Raw genomic sequence first — 21214 nt, forward strand, 5'->3', positions numbered from 1 at the left:
CATCAGGCAAAAATGTTCCTTTTCAACCAGGCCTTTGGTTGACTGACATTCAATGCCCTTTTAAAATTGAGGGGGGGGGGAGTTATTGGGCTGTTTTTGTTTTTATTTTGATTATGTATTTTGTGATTTTATATTGTGATTTTATCCTGTGAATCACCCTGATGATGATGAGAAAGATAATAATGATAATAATAATTTATTATTTATACCCTGCCCATCTGGCTGGGTTTCCTTGAGAACTGCAGGTATAGGGCAGTATACTTACATACATACTAAAATATTATAATATAATATAATATAATAATGCCCAGGACTTTCAGGAGTTTAACATTTTTGCTTTCTTGTTTTTCAAACTTTTGTTCAAAAAAAGGAATATATATTTTCTCACAATTATTTATTTGGGCTTGTGAAGTCTCTCTCATATTCAGGACAGAAAGAAGGTGCAAGACTTAATTCTCAGGATCAGAAAACATTGTTAAACTACAGCTTGCGCATGAAAGGGTTGAAGCAGTGCCAACTGGAACGCTAAATGCAGACGGCAGCTCCTTTTCATCTGGGCATTGGCATCCGCTCAGCCCCCTCCTTTCACCCTTTTCCCCTCCACAGCAATCAGCACTGCCCATCTCCAGTTGCATGATCATAAGTGCTTCAAATCAGCATCACTTCCCTCCTGCACTGGCCTTTCCCAGTGGGAGAGCAGCTGCAGTGGCGTGCAGCGAAATTTTCCCCAGGGGCCAGAAGTGCCAGCTTGCCAAGGGTGTTTGGGCTGAGGGCTCTTATGTTGCGTGCGCATCGTGCCTCCCTTCCTAAGCTGGGCAGAAGCTTCCTGGGCTTTGAGGAAAAGACACCAGACCTCTCAAGAGATACATAGCTGCACCGGCAGCATATCTCTTCTTTCTCGTATCCAAAAATGCAAGAAGGGCTTTTACACTCGCCAGAAGCTCGGCTCCGCCCTTGCCGGTCCTGGAAGGGTCCTTTAAAAAAGTCCCATATGCTCGAAGACTTTCTGCCTGTTCATTGGGGGATATAGGAAGCCCAGAGCACTTGTTCTTTAGATGTCCCTTTTATGAAGAGGCACGTAGTGAGACCATTGATTCCCTGCTGGTGAGGCTCACTGACCTCCCAAAAAAGCAAAAATTTGACCTTTTCCTACTAGGCAAAGATCATAAGATGACCCGGATGGTCGCCAGATTCTGTGTACAGATCTGTAGGCGCAGACCATCCACCGACCCAAACTAATTCGTTAAGAAAATCCCCAGACTCGGTTCCATGGCTGACTCTGGGTCATTTTGCTACGCTTATCTATACGCTTATCACATTTATAAATTTTAAATTTATTGCTGTACATTGTTTTAAATGTTTGTTTTCCTTCTGGGATTGTATCCCCAAGTGTGTTTTATAAGCTGGTCTCCGGCCGTAATAAATTATCTATCATCTATCTATCTATCTATCATCTATCTATCTATCTATCTATCTATCTATCTATCTATCTATCATCTATCTCTCTATCATCTATCTATCATCTATATCTATATCTGTCTGTCTGTCTGTCTGTCTGTCTATATCTATCTATCCATCTATCTATCACCAGACCTCTGACAGGATGCTGGAGCCCTCCTGATTGCTTCTCAAAGCTGCGCGGGCTTTGGGAAGGTGGCAGGAGGGCTCTTGGACCCATTGAGCATCACATCTCTTTTCCTAAGCCGGGCAAAAGCTTCCCAGGCTTTGGGAAGGCCGGCACCAGGGGAACATTCAGGGAACTAGCCTATAGTCCCCCTAGTCCGCTGACCACACGCCACTGAGGGGCAGGGCCTGCATCCTGGAAGGAGATGCCCTGCTCAGCTTTGAAAAGCATTGCACACAGGTAGGCAAACTAAGGCCCGGGGGCCAGAACCGGCCCAATCGCCTTCTCAATCTGGCCCGCGGGCGCTTCAGGAATCAGCATGTTTTTACATGAGTAGAAAGTGTGCTTTTATTTAAAATGCATCTCTGGGTTATTTGTGGGGCGTAGGAATTCGTACCCCCCCCAAAAAAAATATAGTCTGGCCCCCCACAAGGTCTGAGGGACAGTGGACCGGCCCCCTGCTGAAAAAGTTTGCTGCCCTATAGCGTTGCATATTGCCTCTTTCAACAGTGGCCTTTCCCACTGGGAGAAACCAGCATGAGAATGGCTGGTTATCTGATGATGTACCCCAAGCACCTCTGACCAGCATCCAGCAACATCCCTCCCTCCACAACCTTACTGAAAAGGCCATGGAGAGAGTTGCCAGTTGCATGGCACCCCAATGGCTCAGAGCATTGTCATGCAACACCCCTCATTTCCACCCATTCACCAAAAAGGAAACAGGGTGAAAGAAGGTAAGAGAGGAAAGGAAAAGGCTCTCATTCTGCTGCACGTTACCCCATATCACCCTTGAAAGAAAGAAAAATGGTTTCCTTCCCCCACCTTTTAACAATAAAACAAGTATAGGCAGTGTTGCAGACTTATTTTGATGTGCCTGGGTGATTTCATTACAGTGGTACCTTGGTTACATACGCTTCAGGTTACAGACTCCACTAACCCAGAAATATTACCTCAGGTTAAGAACTTTGCTTTAAGATGAGAACAGAAATCGGGCTCCGGCGGCGTGGCAGCAGCGGGAGGCCCCATTAGCTAAAGTGGTGCTTCAGGTTAAGTACAGTTTCAGGTTAAGAACGGACCTCCGGAACGAATTAAGTACTTAACCCGAGGCACCACTGTATTTCCGCTGGTTCATTCTGAAAGGGAAAGTTGAGCAGTGAACGAGTTAAAAAAATCGGCAAGGCAAATGTATTCCACGAAAAAGTGAAAAGGAAACATTTCTGCTGACCTAAGGCTTTCTAAAAGTTTGTTTCTCTAATACCTATAAGTGGGGCCTATACTGACCTGGCAGTGTCTTGTTCAGATTCTGTGAAAGATTTCCTCACATCAGGAAGCAGCTGCATCTTAATTTCTAACTCCCTGAAGTTTAAGTTTAATTATTTCTCTTTAAAAGAAAAAAGAAAATTCATTAACCCATATTGGGTCAAACTGACAAAGTGCACCAAAAGAGCTGATAAAGGGAGAACTGTGGTGTCCTGAAAAATTACTGAAGTTATAGAACTTATTCCTCACCCCCCCCATCACATATAAAGGTATGGATTGAATTCACACCTAATACTGGACCTGAACTTGCTTGCTGGTCTTGTAGCTTGGCATGCGTCGCTGAAGTGTTGCATATATTTTCCAGACATGTATGCAGAACTCCGTGATTTGGATGTGAAAAAATAAAGTACCTAGTGTATATGGTTATTAAGATGCTTTAAAAACATTCAGGGAAAGGGTGGAATCAAACCATCCATGGATTTTATATTTCACTTCCGGGCTATTTGGAGGGGAGGGTCCCAATGTTCATGCCCCTATCTCAAATCCCACCCCCAGAAAAATCATATATCACTATTGTTTCCTGTTTGCCCACCTGTCTCCTTTGGTCCTTACTATTCTTTGAAAACAGGGCCATTAAAAAATAATAATACTGGAACTTCAATGCTTCCAGTAAATAGCAAAATTTACAAATGCAGTATCAAAATCAGAAAGAAGTACAACGACAATGCATATGTCGCATTTATAGATGTGTTCAAACTGCACTGGTGGTGCTGAATTAGCTCCACAGTGTGCATGATCTTCATCTTAATGCATTTCATATCCTAACACAATGCCGCTTCCAGCCCAACCCCTATGATTTAATACTTTCTTAACTTTCGGGCATATAAATGACCTGGTGGTACCTCACCCCATTGTGCATAGAACTCCAGTTGTCCTGGTGAGGAGACTGACCTGATCAGACTGCTGCAGCTGAACAGAAACCCAGGGACACAGGGGAACTGCAAAGTTGTTCTCACCACGTTGCAAGACAGTGCAGATAATCAGCTTACAAAGTGATTGCATATGCACCATGCCATAGCAACACTTGATAAATGGCTGTATATATTTACCAGGATGCGGGTGGTGCTGTGGTCTAAACCACTGAGCCTCTTGGGTTTGCCGATCGGAAGGTCGGAGGTTCGAATCCCCGCGACAGGGTGATCTCCCGTTGCTCTGTCCCAGCTCCTGCCAACCTAGCAGTTTGAAAGCACACCAGTGCAAGTAGATAAATAGGTACCACTGCGGCGGGAAGGTAAACGGTGTTTCCATGTGCTCTGGTTTCCGTCACAGTGTTCCATTGTGCCAGAAGCGGTTTAGTCCTGCTGGCCACATGACCCGGAAAGCTGTCTGCGGACAAACGGCGGCTCCCTCAGCCTGAAAGCAAGAGTAGTGCCGAAACCCCATAGTCACCTTTGACTGGACTTAACTGTCCAGGGGTCCTTTACTTTTACCTTTTTTATATATTTACCATCTAGCATGTTCTAAAGACTTGAACACTGCCTGTTATTTTGTTCAAAATGTGGGAGATTGTTTATTTGTATAGCATATACACAGTGCTTTGCTCATTGCAAGCTACTATCTGAATGGTATCTCATGCCTTTGCCAGAGTACTCTACAGTGTGGTGTAGTGGTAAAGAGCAGTGGACTTGTAATCTGGTGAACCGGGTTCAATTTCCCGCTCCTCCACATGCAGCTGCTGGGTGACCTTGGGCTGGTCACACTTCTCTGAAGCATCACAGCTTCATTCACCTCACAGAGTGTTTGTTGTGGGGGAGGAAGGGAAAGGAGAATATTAGCTGCTTTCCTTAGGATAGTGATAAAGCGGGATATCAAATCCAAACTACTACTACTACTACTACTACTCTTCTTCTTCTTCTTCTTCTTCTTCTTCTTCTTGAAATTCCCCAACACTTTCATATCTGGGAGAGGGGGAGTTACATTGTGTGGGTACAAATCTATAACATCCAACATGCATTTTTGGGGTTGGAGGGAACTGTAAAGGATTTATATCCCTACAAGAAAAAAAATGTCAAAGTTGGTTAATATTTCAAACATTATTTATTGGGGTTTATCACCATATGGCTCCCTTATTTAACTTTCCCTTTACATGGACAAGGAGTTCTTAATGCATGGTAATATAAAACAGCTTTACCTCTTCTCCTTTCTCACGTATTGGAGAGAATGATTTGGATGGGGTGCCAGAAGCCTGCCCACTGCATTGATTTCAAGTTCCCTCTTTTACACAGTGGTTTCTAGTGGGTCTCAGGGGTGGGGGCCCGGCAGTTTCTGGTGGGTCTGTGGGCTCCCCGGTTCTCTTGCTTCACCAAGCACAATTCAATATGCAGAGCTCGCTTTCAAATGAGGCAGAAGAGCCAACATGCTGGAAAAGAAGGGAACCGGCAGAAGTAAAGCACAAAGAAACCCCAGCAAGAAACCCTTGTATAAAACAGACCGTTATCATTAAACAGCAGCCCTATAATCCATCAACCCAGTAAATGTAGGAAGCACACAACAGCCAGTGCTACGCTGACTGAGATAAGAAGGTAGTGCTGTGCCAAAACCTGTCCTCCATTTGCTCGAAAGTTTTCTTCCACTACAAAAGTGGCTTCTGCTTTACTGCTTCATTTGCAGGGTAGAATTGCTTCATACTTTCAGTGGATATGGGGCTACGAGCTTAGCTCCTTGTTGCAAGGTGGCCAAGGCTAGCGTGTGTATTCAGGGGCGGAGGAAGGGGGATGCGGGCCGCCCCAGGTGTCACCACTGAGGGGGGTGACAAAATGCTGGGCAGCACTCACCGTGGGGCCTGCAGCACACCTGAGCCATGCGTCTCTCCTGGGAGTGAGACGGTGGCTTGGGCGCCCGCAGGCTCCACGCTGCCCCAAACGGTCCTCCCACTGCCTCCTTCCCAGCTGTAGGGCAGCTGTAGGGAGACTCTGGAGGCCCTGCAGTGTGCCCCGCCCCTCTGGACAGCTCACCCCATCGTTGGGCACGCCTCCCCAAGCGCCCGAGCGGCTTCCTCCACCGCTGTGTGTATTCAGTGTTTTGCAGCCTCCCCGGGTGCCCTGCTTACTTTTGTGGGGCAAGGGGAGGGGGCAGACATATAGGAGACAATATCATCTGATATTGTCCCCTGGGTTTTATTGAAGTTATGTGGGAAGCTAGGGAGCATAGCTGTCAACTTTCCCTTTTCTTGCGAGGAATCCTATTTGGAATAAGGGAATTTCCCTTTAAAAAAGGGAACAGTTGACAGCTATGCTAGGGAGTCTTGACTAACAAGCGCCTGAGATCAGTGCAGTTGCTGATTTTGTTTTCAAAACAAGTTCTTCCTTTTACCTTAAAAAAAAAAATATTTCCACACTGATTTGTTTTTTAATGATTTTTTATTAATATTACTTTCAAAACACTGATCAGCAGCCTAGTAGATAGCTTCCCATTCTTAGAGGGAAAAGGGCACAATAGGGTTTACTGGAAGTTCAGATATCTAGGATGACTGCAAAATGCAGACCACTAGAGTGATAATTTATAGAATGAGAGGAGCAATACTCAAAATTTCTCAGCCACCTGAAAAGTAAGGTAGTTGAAACAAGAAAAGCCAACCTCCTATCCACGGGAGTTTCACTGAAATTTTCTCCCCTCTTTCATAATTTTCAAATTCATTTTCTTATTTATTCATTGGAAATGATAGACATTTTCAGCACAGCAGTATCTTTAAAGCGGCATGTACAGGCAAATCTATACGCATTTTCCTGGCCTGATCAACACATACTAAATGTTGCGCTTTAAGAAACTTGCCACTAAATTCAAAATCCATAGCAGATGAATGTCATCAAGTTAGAATATGCCCCAAGCAGATTATTTTTTATTTTAATGAAAATTATTTTTTTGGCTCCAAATCCCCCTTTTGACATGAAATGTCATGAAATGAAATTTTCTTCTTAAACCACAATCCTGGCATAAATTATCAGCATGCAGACAGGGCTGCCTTGTTTTCAATCTTATTTCTCCACTCTTGACAATATAAACAACATTTAATTAAAAGATGTATACTGAAACCCTGCTTATTTTAGTAGCTAACCTATTAACAAAACTCTTAACATTGGAAGATGCAGTGAGACTAGCTGGTGGTGTGGTCTCTTTGTTAGGGCACCTGCTGATTATAGTTTCAACAGAGTCAATCTAGAGTAATCCTATTCAAACAAATGAATTGGAGCTTTCCATGTTCAAGGAACTTTTTCCACATTACCATGTTTGCAGAGGATCCAGTAAACATTACAGAATATTTGTGTGTGTGTGTGTGTGTGTGTGTGTGTGTGTGTGTGATATTAATGCACATAGCTCAAGCAAGCCATCCTTGGGATTTACCAGTTTCAGCCAGACTAAACCAAGAGCACAGAACTCATAGCACATGGATAGGCAAACTAAGGCCCGGGGACCGGATCCGGCCCAATCACATTCTCAATCCAGCCTGCAGATTGTCCAGGAATCAGCGTGTTTTTACATGAGTAGAATGTGTCCTTTTATTTAAAATGCATCTCTGGGTTATTTGTGGGGCCTGCCTGGGGGATTAGTTCATTTTGAATTGTTATGTTTCAGTCCTGAAGAATAAGCTTAACCAAAATAAATCCATTCAGCAAAACTGCATCTTGGCAAAAGTCTGCTTATACTTTTCAGAAGTCCACCCCAATGTGCAGTGTCTTCTCTGTGAATGTCTTTTCAGACCTGATAAGGAGACGCCTTTCCTTACTATGGAACACACTTGCATTTGTAATGAACACCCACATTTCATCTTTTCACGTAACTAATTGGTTTGTCTCTCACAGAAAAGACACTTAACCTCATAAATTCTAGAAGGGCAAGGTTCCCATCTGGTGTGCATTTTTTCTTTTTTCTTTTTTTGCTATATGATTCAGAGAAAATTTATTGATTTTCTTACATGTTAAAAATTATACATTCCAAATAAAATACAAAAGGAACAACAAATTACCAAATAAACAAATATGTATAAATCCTTAAATTCCCAAAGAAGACTTGTATTTAATTCACAATTTCTTAATTTCTCCATATGGCTTCCCATCTCCTCATTAAGGGTTCATCCCCCCCCCCTTTTTTATCATCACTGCTTCAATATTCCTTATGTGCATTTTCTTTTCTTTTATCTCATGTATTCTTTCTCTAACTTACAAATTGCAGAGTTTAGACAAAACATGTCCAGGTTTTCACTTGTGGACAATGTTTAGTTAAGTATTCTTTATAAATTCCCCATTCTTTTTTATACCTTTGAGTTGGCTGTCTTCTAATTGTCTCAGTCATTTTTGCTAATTCAAGATATTCAAAAAGGTGTTCCTTTGTGTTAGATTCTGTAGCTGTAATAAATTCAATAGTTACCGTTTGGTGATCATAGCACACAAACTTTATTTTCATCATAAACAGGCTGCGGCACTTATGATGGAATTGCACTGAAGGTAATTTTACAAGGTTTAAAGCTGCTTGGTGGTTTCTGATTTCTTCTGCTTTTGGCAACATCTTCCATGGGGATTTAAGGTGACACGGTTCTTACATTTGCTATTTCAGCACAGAAGTGGACAGTGTGTTCTCAGCCAGATGAGGTCACTTCTGTGGCCGCATGCTTTTTTCATCTAGTGGGTCCATGGTCCCACAAAAATATCTTTGTTATTTTACCCATGAAAGAATAACAGCAATTTATTAATAATGTTACTTGCAATGCTATCATATTTGACCAACACTTAGATCACATTATAGCTTAAATCAGAAAAAGATTGCTTTTGCCATCTTGATGACATCATAAAACCTCTGAGCTATAATAACTCAGAACTGGCTACCATGTGAACAAAGAATCCATACACACAACACCCTTCAGAAGAATAGAGTAGGATTTTGCCACCTTTCGTGAACCTGATGTGTGCATTGTTCAGCTCTTGGTCCATAACTTAAGGAGGATAAGTGGCTAATCTAAGTTCAATGCATTTGCTTTGATGTGAGATCCTGTGAAACCCATAAGAACTTTAAGGTAAAGGTAAAGGTACCCCTGCCCGTACGGGCAGTCTTGCCAGACTCTAGGGTTGTGCGCTCATCTCACTCTATAGGCCGGGAGCCAGCGCTGTCCACAGACACTTCCGGGTCACGTGGCCAGCGTGACAAGCTGCATCTGGCAAGCCAGCGCAGCACACGGAACGCCGTTTACCTTCCCGCTGGTAAGCGGTCCCTATTTATCTACTAGCACCCGGGGGTGCTTTTGAACTGCTAGGTTGGCAGGCGCTGGGACCGAACAACGGGAGCGCACCCCGCCACGGGGATTCGAACCGCCGACCATGCGATCGGCAAGTCCTAGGCACTGAGGTTTTACCCACAGCGCCACCCGCGTCCCTTATTTTTATGTAAATATGGTTAGAGTTAAAAGACTATCTTAGGGATAGCCAACATGATGGTTTCCATGATGGATGGCAATTTCCATCATCCTTTATTATTGACCATGCTGGTAGAGGGTCTTGGAATCCAAGCAGGCCTGGAGGGCACCACACTGTCTTTGGGCATGCTTCCGATGATCTCTCGTGCAAAGATGAGTTTCTTCTATAATGATCCATATGGTCATTTCAGTCTCATCACCTTTCATTTGCACAACTTTCACAATCAACGAATTTCTCCCACCTCTCTTTGCACTAGCCTTCACAAACCCAGTGCCCTCCAGAAATCTTGGACTATTAAGTCCCACCAAGTACAGAGTTGTAGTCTGAAATGTCTGGAGGTGAGGGCACCAGGTTGGCAAAGGCTTCTTTGCCCTTTCTGTTCCACACACACACATTCCCATTTGTCAAAGCACCATTTCCATCTGTATCAGCTTAAGGTAAAGGTAAAGGGGCCCCTGACCATTAGATCCGGTCGTGGCTGACTCCGGGGTTGCGGCGCTCATCTCGCTTTATTGGCCAAGGGAGCTTCAGGGTCATGTGGCCAGCATGACTAAGCTGCTTCTGGTGAACCAGAGCAGTGCACGGAAACACCGTTTACCTACCCGCCGGAGCGGTACCTATTTATCTACTTGCACTTCATGCTTTTGAACTGCTAAGTTGGCAGGAGCTGGGACCAAGCAACGGGAGCTCACCCCGTCAAGGGGATTCAAACCGCCGACCTTCTGATTGGCAAGCCCTAGGCTCAGTGGTTTAATCCACAGCACCACCCGCATCCCTTTTTAAGGTAAAGGTAAAAGGATCCCTGACCATTAGGTCTAGTTGCGGATGACTCTGGGGTTGCGGCGCTCATCTCGCTTTACTGGCCGAGGGAGCCAGCGTACAGCTTCTGGGTCATGTGCCAGCATGACTAAGCCGCTTCTGGCGAACCAGAGCATTTGTCAAAGCACCCTTTCCATCTATATCAGCTTAGTGTTGTGTAAATATCCACCCAGCATTTGTTTCTTTGTTTAATTTACAACATTTCTATGATGTCCAATAACACACGTTCTCTGAGCAGCTTCCAATAAAAACAAAAACAAATAAATGCAAACCATGATTATAAGCATGAACTCTAATGCACTATGCTCACTAATTGCTTACTAATGGATAGTGAGTGGCAATTTAATAACAACTGTTAACATCACAGCAAAAACGTTTAAAGAAAACACTGAGAAAATAAGAATGTGCAGCTTTCAGAAAGAGACAGGTGGGTTCCAAAGTGAAAACTATAAGTGATTCTCTCCAGGGAGATCAACTCCAAAGTTCACTTCACTATTTTCACCAGTTATAGAGCACATTTGATGCTAACAGCTTTCTCCTATCATGGCAGGTGGTTTTTAAATCAAGCATTGTTAAATCTGTAGAGCTTAGAGTGATGCATCAGACAGTTCTGACACCCGCTCTTGCTTCTGCGCTCATTTCACATAAACTTGCTGTAGGCCGGAGGCATGGCTAACCAGGCAGCTTCAGTTCCAACATCTGAAAGCCGAAAAGCAAAGGAACAAAGGCAAGGGCCCATCCAGACTCATGATGGGGAATCAGTTTTGTGTCGCTTTGTGATGATCCCACAACTCCAGACTATCCTCCCCACCTGTGGATGTTCCTTTTTTAACTAAATAAGGATCTTCATTAGAATCAAGAAGAAAATAACCACTGGAAAGGAGGGGAAACTCTTGAGCGACTAATTTAGAAGCTTCTCTAAGGTCTCATCAAAATGACTGACAGAATGTGTGAAGAAAATGTGTGCCCTACACTAAGATATGCCCCCCCTCTGTTTCAAAGTGTTCTCCTCACCCAGGACCTTTTTGTCTCCAGAGCACTTAGACCAAAAGTCTGCCCTGAGGGTGGAGCTGTCATGTGATGAGTCAGGCTGCTTGACCACTCTGGGCTCAGTGCTGACTGATTCCCTGGAGAGAGACAAAGTTTCTCTATCTAGAAATGCTAAACATCGAAACAGAGGCCCTATGCAATCAAAGCAGCCTCAGTCGCCTTCAGTTTTTTTTACCCTTAATTTCACTAGCATTGCCGCTTTGTCTTTTTACCTGATTGCGTTTCGGCTAACATGTTGTTGTCGTTTAGTCGTGTCCGACTCTTCGTGACCCCATGGACCAGAGCATGCCAGGCACTCCTGCCTTCCACTGCCTCCTGCAGCTTGGTAAAACTCTTGTTGGTAGCTTCGAGAACACTGTCCAACCATCTTGTCCTCCGTCGTCCCCTTCTCCTTGCGCCCTCCATCTTTCCCAACATCAGGGTCTTTTCCAGGGAGTCTTCTCTTCTCATGAGGTGGCCAAAGTATTGGAGCCTCAGCTTCAGGATCTGTCCTTCCAGTGAGCACTTAGGGCTGATTTCCTTCAGAATGGATCGGTTTGATCTTCTTGCAGTCCATGGGACTCTCAAGAGTCTCCTCCAGCACCATAATTCAAAAGAATCAGTTCTTCGGCGATCAGCCTTCTTTACAGTCAACTAACATAACTGGGTGTAAAATTAGCACCAGCACTATGGGTGGCCTCGCGGTGGTAAAAGCTGGAGGAAAATGCCGCACAACATGCTCCCTATAATTGCCACATCTCTTCAGACCTCATTTGGTCTTTCTGCAATGGGCAGAACACCTTAGCTGTGTTCTATAAGTTGTTAAACCATAATCGCGGTACTGTGGTGAGCCAAAGCAATTCCGCCATCTGTTTACAGAGAGAGAGAGACAGGTATGAGGGTGGGAAGGTATAAGCATGATTCACAACATATTCGTACATGTGCCTGGTAATGGAAACCATTCTAGAAGTAATCATCCTGTGTCTGGAAAATGTTATGTCTGAACCAGCTCAAAAGTTTAAAGCCAGGGGTGTGTTGCACAGAGTTGTGTTCAACTGCAGAGCTCTTACATTTGATAGTTGCGCTATTTATTAAATATAAATCTTTTTTAAAAAAACACCCGCTGACAAATTATGTGTCTGAGGGCTGCAGGCAACACCGTTTGACAGCTACTAATATATTTCTTCTGACATTTTTTTCTGCATGCAAAATTCCTGTTGACTTCAACGCACAGGACAATGATGGTTCTGTCAATTGCGCACATGCAGACTCCAGTTTAATTAGCTGCAGATGATGATTTACCTGCCTTTGGGGAGTTTTGCAGAAGAGAATCTTTGCCTTGGTTTTATTGCAAGTATGGGTTTACAGGCATAGGCCTATTTTATTGAAAAGAACTCATAAACTTGTATGCTACTTGTATACTAGTGGACATAAGTGTGCGTAGGAACACTGATGTGTATCTGACTGCTTAAGCAGCATCTTCCAACAGAATCCCATCTTGCAGGTATAAAAACCCAGACTAGGCACCCCACTCCACCAATCCTATAACAGTAGTTCTCTTAAGACCTTTTAATCTTTCCATCTGTGCATTTTCCCACCCAGTTTTCTGATGAAGTATATTACCAAATCTGTGGCAAAAGAACAGCTCAGTCCTATACATTTCTACTCAAAATTAACTCCAATTTTGTTTGGTAGGGCTTACTCTGTGGTTAGTGGGGTTAAGATTGCAGCCTTATTGTGGTAGAAGCTTTCATGCGCCTATCTCAGTATGGATCTCATTTCAGCCCAGATAAAGTGACTTACTAGAATTGCTGTTGTTGTCATCTGTCTGCCTCAGAGACAATGGAAGAGTGCGCCATTGGGGGTAAAGTCAAAGCATTGGAGAGTTACAGCACCTGCAGTGGCTGTAGAGACCAATACGGGAGAGACATGTATTATTGCAGGTGGGGCAAATGAAGGCATCTGGTTTCACTGTTATAAAGGTAACAGGTATAGGACCCCTGGATGGTTAAGTCCAGTCAAAGGCGATTATGGGGTTGTGGTGCTCATCTTGCTTTCAGGCCAAGGGAGCCGGCGTTTGTCCACAGACAGCTTTTCTGGGTCATGTGGCCAGCAGGACTAAACCGCTTCTGGCGCAACGGGACACCGTGATGGAAACCAGAGCGCATGGAAACGCCATTTACCTTCCTGCCATAGCAGTACCTATTTATCTACTTGCACTGGTGTGCTTTCGAACTGCTAGGTTGGCAGGAGCTGGGACAGAGCAATGGGAGCTCACCCCGTTGCAGGGATTCGAACCACCAAAATTATGATTGGCAAGCCCAAGGGGTTCAGTGGTTTAGACCACAGCGCCACCCACATCCTTATACACTGTTCTAGATGCACCATGGCATTTCTTCACTCTGCACTCCTCCCAATGGTCATTTCTCCTCTTGTCCACCAGAACATATTCTAAAAAGCTGAGGGATTTCCTTGGGTTTTTATACCAAGGCAGCAAGGTCCCTGTATAACGTATGGATTCATTGAAGCGACAGATATATGTGTGGGGAGAGCAGGGTACGTAAATGTCTCGAGGGGTGTGTGCTCAGAGGGGGCTGCAGAACAGGCAAGAGGACAAGGCATAGAGATTGTGGTGATTGTGTGGAAGAGAGATTTGAGAAAAGGAGGAGGAGGAAGGGGAAAAGGGGCTTGAAGGGGAAATTGGAGGTGCAGAAGGGTTTTCAAAAAAAGGAAGGAGTAGCAGGCATGGGAGTGGAGATGAAGAGGAAGGCAGGAGCAAGAAAGGGTCTGGAGAAGAGGAGAGGGTGGTTTCCTAATTGGACAGAAGATGGAAAGGGTGCTTACTGGTTGCAATGTGTGTGAGGGGTCTGTGTGCAAGAGGAGGTTACACAAAAGGAGAGGCAAGGAGGAGAAGGCATGGGTAGGAGGGGGAAGGTGAATTTTGTTGTTGTTGTCTAGTCGTTTAGTCGTGTCCGACTCTTCGTGACCCCATGGACCAGAGCATGCCAGGCACTCCTGTCTTCCGCTGCCTCCCGCAGTTTGGTCAAACTCATGCTGGTAGCTTCGAGAACACTATCCAACCATCTCATCCTTTGTCGTCCCCTTCTCCTTGTGCCCTCTATCTTTCCCCGCATCAGGGTCTTTTCCAGGGAGTCTTCTCGTCTCATGAGGTGGCCAAAGTCTTGGAGCCTCAGCTTCAGGATCTGTCCTTCCAGTGAGCACTCAGGGCTTATTTCCTTCAGAATGGATCGGTTTGATCTTCTTGCAGTCCATGGGACTCTCAAGAGTCTCCTCCAGCACCAGAATTCAAAAGAATCAATTCTTTGGCGATCAGCCTTCTTTATGGTCCAGCTCTCACTTCCATACATCACTACTGGGAAAACCATAGTTTGAACTATACGGACCTTTGTTGGCAAGGTGATGTTTCTGCTTTTCAAGATGCTGTCTAGGTTTGTCATTGCTTTTCTTCCAAGAAGCAGGCCTCTTTTAATTTCGTGGCTGCTGTCACCATCTGCAGAAAACAGGGGTGCAAAGTAGGGCTGCGGAATAGAAGTGGCTTCAGAAATTGGGTTGGAAAGGCAAAAAGTGAGTTTAGTAGTTGCAGGAAAGGGGATGCTCTGGGAGGTTGATGTGAGGGAAATTGCAGGGCGGTGGGTTTGGTGAGTAGAGCAAGAAAGGGCACAGCCTAGTAAACATGTAAACACTCCATGTTGTATTATGTAAATAATGTGTGTGCTAGACATTTCCTTTGCAATGAACCCACCCCGGAAAGAATCTACTAAAGAGCACCCATGGACTGCACTTATGGTCTCGTTCCTTCCCTTTCCTGCCACCTTGTCGAGATATGGATTGTTCTTGCTTCTTGACCCTTTGATCTCCAGGGTCACTTTTTCGAGATGAACCTCTTCACGAAACAACCAGCTCCCATCCACGATTGGTGTGCTGGTGCGTACTGAGGGCCAGCCCCAAATTTATATACCTTTGGACAAGCAAGCTTTCTTTATGGCTGGCTGGCTGGCTGGCCTGCCATGGTTTTGGGGTTTTTTGTTTTTTGTTTCAGTACGTGTGCCTACAAAGAGCACGGGAGCATATTTGGAGGATGATTTATTTTCCTCCCTGAAAGATTTCTGCCTCTTCTGATTCGCGTCCCCCTTAACGGCATGTGTTATATATTGACAGGGATTAAGTTTCCCCTCCTGAACGGAACAATGTGCGGGCAGAAAGCGAGCTAAGAGCTACCTTGCTGGTTCCTAAACGCAAGCAACGAACTATGCCAGAGCTTCCAAGCAAAGCACTCCTCCTCTCCAAGCTCTGCCACGCTCCCTCTCTCCTTCCACCCCTCTCCCTCCTTCCTTCTCCCAGTTATCCTTGTCCGGGACCCCCTTTCCCCCTTTTGTTATTCGGCATGTCTGATTAGCCCGAGCCTGATTGGCTGCCTGCCTGTTCGGAGAGAGATTCCATGCAGATCAGCCCCTGCTCTCGCCCAGTCCTCGCTCAGGAAACGTGAGCGCGGCGGATGGAAGCGGAGAGGCAGCGGCTCAAGCGCTAGCGCCCCGCCGCCACCGCTGCTGCTGCTGCTGCTGCGCCGAGCCTGACAGCAGGCAAGCGAGGCAGGAGAGCCGCTTAGCAGCCGCAGCCGCTCACTCAGTGCCTCTGCCTGACCGACTGAGATCCCGGCAAGGATCCAAGCATGGAATGGTGCCGCCGGGCAACAGCTGGCGCTCTGCTCCTGGCTTCCCTGCTCCTGGTAAATGCCTTTTCCTTCTCTTTTACTAAAGCAGCGGCGGCCGCAGGATGGTCTCTCCTCCCTTGCAATGACTGGAGAACTTAGGCGGGGAGAGCGCGCGGCGAGGCTGCTCCTCTCGCAGAGGTTCCAGCCTCGCAGGGCAGGTCCCGTTAGGTGGCAGTGGCTTAAAGGGCAGGTACAGAGAGTTGGGCTCGCCTCTGGTGTGGATAGGCAGCCCCTGAAACTTCTGGGTCTTGGAGGGGAAACCCACACTCCTGACATCCAGTTCAGTGGTCAAGGATGTGCCTGGGATTCTTTCTAGAAGGGATGCCGTTCTTTTCCCTCCTCTTAAAAAAACTATTTCGCCCACTCTTTGAGAGGGAGAGAAAAGCAGGTCCCGCAAGCGACTGAAGGATCTAGCCCTGCTTCCGCAGTAGCGCGCTGATCTCTGATCGCTGCAAGATTCTCGCGCAAACTTAGCTGCCTCTTCCCTCTCCACGGTGCCAGGGATCCTGTCCGTTTGATGATCTTAAGCGCGCGTTACTTCAGCCAGACGAAACTTTTCAGATAAGAGGCTTCCCTAAACTGAATGACGGGTGAAATTCTTTTGCGACTTGGACTCTTGGGCTTGGGGGTTTGGGGGTGTTAAAAGGGAAGGCTCCGTTGCAAAGTCTCCCCCGTGGGTTACTACCCCTCCTCCCTACCCTCCCTCACGTTCCCAAAAGCGTCGCTCACAATCTTGAAAAGATATACTCTTGCATGCTGCGCGTGTCTTTTGTGTTTGTTTGTTTTTCCAAATCACTTCTGGTGATTTGGAATAATTGACTCGTTCATGCTGATCTTTTTGCAACAAGAGCTAAAGTTGGTCCGGGACCAGGAATGGAGTTGTCCGTGTGAAGGATTGCACAAAGGATTGCAAGGGGGTGGGGGGTCAGAAATGATATTTGAACGTCAATAGTACTGTTTCTGGTGTGGTTCAAGGAAAATCCAGTCTGTCTATAAATACGAATTAAACTTGCTATTGCACACTAAGGTCCACGAAATATTTGAAAGTTTATTGCTGACTCACTCTTTCTCTGTGACAGGGATATGACTCTGCACTTCACTTGCACTGTAAATACTTTCCTACAGATGGCTGCTTATCCTAAACCGGGTTACTGTTTGTCATTGTAATTATTGCCAGCTCTACTGCTTATACCAACCATCACTTTTATGGGCAAACTTATTTTTTTTGCCAACAAGTGTTGTGCATGATATTGTACATGCCACTGTCCGCAAATCTTTGCACTAGTTATGCACATATTATTTCATTGTGCATATCAACATTTGTTTTTAAGATAAAATGTGTAAACTATTACAAATCACTAGTATAAATGTGGCAGGAATGGGTAGCTGGTCAGGCTTATCCGGGGCTTTTTACCCCCAGAACCTGTTTTCAGTGCCAGAACACATCAGCAATTTCTCTTGCCACTGAATAATCACTTCCATCCACCACTTCTATAATAAAGGGGTCGTTTGAAAGCTCCTTGGGGCAGGGGCCTGTCTTTTGCTTATTTTACACTGTAAAGGGCTGTGCGCATTATGCAATAGTGATTTGTAAGCTTATTGCTCTGCAAGTCAAAAGAGTGAGGCTCTTTCTTCCTTTCTGGATTCATCCCAGCAGCAAGAGAAAGAGTATTATATTTGGAGCATGCTTGCGTTAGACTTGCATAATTGTTACTCTGCGTTGCCCTGCCAAATCGTGCAATTTTAATCCACCAAGAGCCAGTTTCTGAGAGCAAAAAGGGGTGCTAAACCCTCCTTCTCCCGCAGCATACCTCCCCACTGCCAGCCCCAATAAGCTGTGAGTGAGAGATTGTGGGCAACAGACTGGTTCACCCTGCCTCAATCACATGCCCCTTTCTCTCTTAAAATTGATCCCCGCTTTATACACGACTGGAAAACTTTGTTTTGTTTTTTTGGTATTCTAGGACTGACTGAAGCAAGAGTTGAAGCAGCGTGATTTGGCTTCATCCTCAGAACATACCTAAACCAAATCTCCATTACATGTGAATTAGGCACTCATTTCTCAGTTCACTAAAATAAATAGTACTCTCTGCTGCCAACCATTATGCATTATTCTTTAATGCTATATACCAGTTTGAGTTGGGTGAGTTGACTGGGATTCTTTTCTCTCTTTTAAATAGATTTCCCCATTCACCACCAAATAAAACTTAATTTGTGCCTGCAGGTAAGTTATAGGGGAAAAGAGGATGGGAGAGATGCAATCTCAAAGGTACTCAAAACAATGCACTGTTTTTTTTAAAAAATATTTTCTTGCCCCAATGCATTTCAAAGCACACCGAGTAAAGCACAATAAAATGATGAGTGATGGGGAAGACTATGTTACACTCCCCCTGCAAATTAATATATGCATTTTGGCAGGCTGGCAACTTTCTGCTTCACTGTTTGGTTTCAAAGATCTTTATGGGTGGAATGAGATGGAACAAGAAATTTAAAAGAGAGTTGAAGATAAGAGAGGACATAATTAGGGGATTAATAAGCTAGCACTTATGGAGTGTGTGTTCGTGTGAATCATGACTTCCGTTCCTCTTCTAAAAGAGTTCCCCTAAATCAAGTGTGATGAATGAGTGAATTATGGAGGGACACCAAGAACAGGATATAGATTATAGAAACCTGCAGATCTCTGCCTCCTCCCTTTAAAGTAAGTCACCCAACTTCAGCTCAGCATTAATTTATGTGGGAGAATGAAGCATATTGTGCTTGGCTTTTAGTTCTGGTCTGCATAGCACTGCACACAAAAAGGTCACCTTTGCCTTGCAGGTGTGGCTTGCAACAAGAAACAAAAAAAAAAAAAAACAAGGTTACATTAAGTATGCACAGCTACCTGGGTAAAGTCAACTAGGAAGGTATCAGAGCTGAGTACACACATACCTGTTGATCCCCAAGCGGCTTGCGATGTCAGATGAGGGCCACACCAGAAGCACCAGAAGCAGATCCCTCTCTTTGGTAGATGTCTGCCCCAATCATTAATAAAACAGTGGGGTAGGGGCCCAGTTTTAAGAGCAAAAGGAGGCTGTGAGTGGGTGGCCTGGTTTTTTTGGGTTGCTGGGTTTTTATGTGTGTGTGTTTTTTTAATCCAGTCTGGCACTCGAAGCAGCACTGGGTGGTTTAGTCTAGGCACCATTTCAGTCTCCCACAATTCACTTGAGGTAGCATGCCTTTTGAAGGCTGTGAGGAGTTAAAATGGGGGCTGAACACAGCCACCTAGCAGTGCCATCACTGTTGCCTGCCTCCAGGTAAGCCAGTCAGGGCACTATTCTGAAGGGCCTCAACCGCATCATTCACTGTTAAATTTGGGCCCTGTAACCCTCACTTTATTCATTATTCGTGCAGGCCCACATTTCGGGGGGGGAGTGTTTGCTGTCAATTCTAGCATATCCCTGATAACTTCCATGTATGTAGAGCTGTCACTATGGATTTGCTGGAGAATAGACTGTAGCTGACACTTGCAGACACCTCTGTATGCATGGATCAGGGGGAAAAACTATCACCTCCTCAGTACTCTGAATGAGTCAGCCCACATATAGATCACACAAAGCAGACAGGAGCCTTGGTTTTCATGGCTGTCTTCCCAGGATGAGCATAGGACATGTCTCGGAGGGGAAAGGTTTTGCAATTTTTCTGTGAACATTTCCCGTGCTACTGGTTACGTGCTGCAACTGGGAGCCTGGGAAGCTGGCGTACATGAGTCCCTAGAGACTGAAAGTCAAAAACCTGAATGGATTGTGGTTATGTGAGCAAAATAGGTACAGCGGGATAAGTACCTGGGGTTTCCATCCTCCAAGCCAAGGATGGGGAACCTGTGGTCCTCTAGAAGTCCCAGTCCCAGCAAACATGGCCAATGGTCAAGGCTTATGGGATTTGTAGCCCATCTGTGTAGGGACACAGGTTCCCCATTCTTGCTGTAGGCCAAACGTGTGCATTCATTTTAGATGGTGTTGCCCCCACTCTTCACAGCCTTGTTTTGCAAGCCCCCTTTCCCCTACTACAAGAGATGCTCAGAGTCTGAATAGTCAGATGGAGTGCGGAAGTTCCAGACGCCTCCCTAATCCTTTACTTCACTCTACCTCTGGTCTGAATATCACCATTTTTTCATATTTCTGCATAATGCAAAATGGGAAGTGAAGGGGCAGCTTAGCCCAGTTTGATCAAAAGCCATCCTGCTGTGTGCTGGAGTAATTGCTCTGCTGCTTTCACCAAGGTCCACATCCTAGGTTAAGGTTTTTAATCTCTGATTATGTGTTTGCCGTGGTACATCCACTTCCCTAGAGCCATCGTCTTCAGTACTTTCATCCTGTAAAAAATAATGGGTCATAGTTCCAGAAAAGGCAGTTATTGTGTGGTCTGCAGTAGTAGTGTAGAATGCATCAGTTCTTTATCCTGGCATTCAAATCCTCACATCTTCACCACATGCCAGTTGGGGACCAGAACAGCACACACAGCATTGTGGCTGCAAGGTATCAGATAAGACTTTAGCAACAAGAGACCACTTTCAGTTGATTTGTCAGGGGTACAAACAGCAGCAGATGTGTCTGCGTAGCCAGAGTAAGGGCAATGCGCCCTGTCCTCACTCTGAATGGGCTTTGTCGCGTAATCATACAGCCAAATCATGATGTCATCCTGTTGATGATATGATTGCCCCAATTGGCTAGGGTCACAATAGTCAGGAAGAAGCACATGGCCAGGAAGGGGAGGAGGGGAACGACACTGGAACAGCTGTAAATAGAAAGCAATCAGATTGTGAAAAGGTGTGAATGTAAGCACAGAACATGTTGGGTCCCTTGGTGGCTGCCCTTATTATGCTGACAATCCTGCTGTGAACACTGACTTATTCCCTGGAATCAGATGGGCAGAATCTGATTCCACTTTGGGAGTATGTTGATGACAAATGATTTACACCCTGAAATGCTAATATCCTTTGCACAAACCTGTTTTTGTCACCAGGTGCACGCTATGGTTTTCCCAGAGGTGATGTATGGAAGTGAGAACTGGACCATAAAGAAGGCTTTTGATGCTTTTGAATTATTGATTGTTGTTAGCCACCCTGAGCCCGGCTTCGGCTGGGGAGGGCGGGATATAAATAAATTATTTTATTTTTATTATTATTATTATTATTATTATTATTATTATGCTAAAAGAGACTCTTGAGAGTTCCATGGACTGCAAGAAGATCAAATGTATCCATTCTGAAGGAAATCAGCCCTGAGTGCTCACTGGAGGGACAGATCG

General features: G+C 45.1%; 1 protein-coding gene across 4 annotated transcripts in view; it reads left to right on the forward strand.

The window, feature by feature from the left end:
* Positions 1 to 21214, forward strand: part of ADAMTSL1 (ADAMTS like 1) — a 478676-nt gene that overhangs the window by 211939 nt on the left and 245523 nt on the right. The window contains exons 1-2 of one of the 4 annotated variants that reach the window (XM_053371806.1): positions 15426 to 15943; positions 17893 to 18071. The exons of 2 other annotated variants lie outside the window; for them this stretch is intronic. In XM_053371806.1, the coding sequence (XP_053227781.1) occupies positions 18033 to 18071 (39 nt within the window). In that variant the 5' untranslated portion in view covers positions 15426 to 15943; positions 17893 to 18032. Of the gene's footprint in view, positions 1 to 15425; positions 15944 to 17892; positions 18072 to 21214 lie in introns of those variants that run through there. One more of the 4 variants, XM_053371805.1, reaches the window with a different exon arrangement.

This window comes from Podarcis raffonei, chromosome 17 (assembly GCF_027172205.1).
Source record: "Podarcis raffonei isolate rPodRaf1 chromosome 17, rPodRaf1.pri, whole genome shotgun sequence".
Taxonomy (NCBI): Eukaryota; Metazoa; Chordata; class Lepidosauria; order Squamata; family Lacertidae; genus Podarcis; species Podarcis raffonei.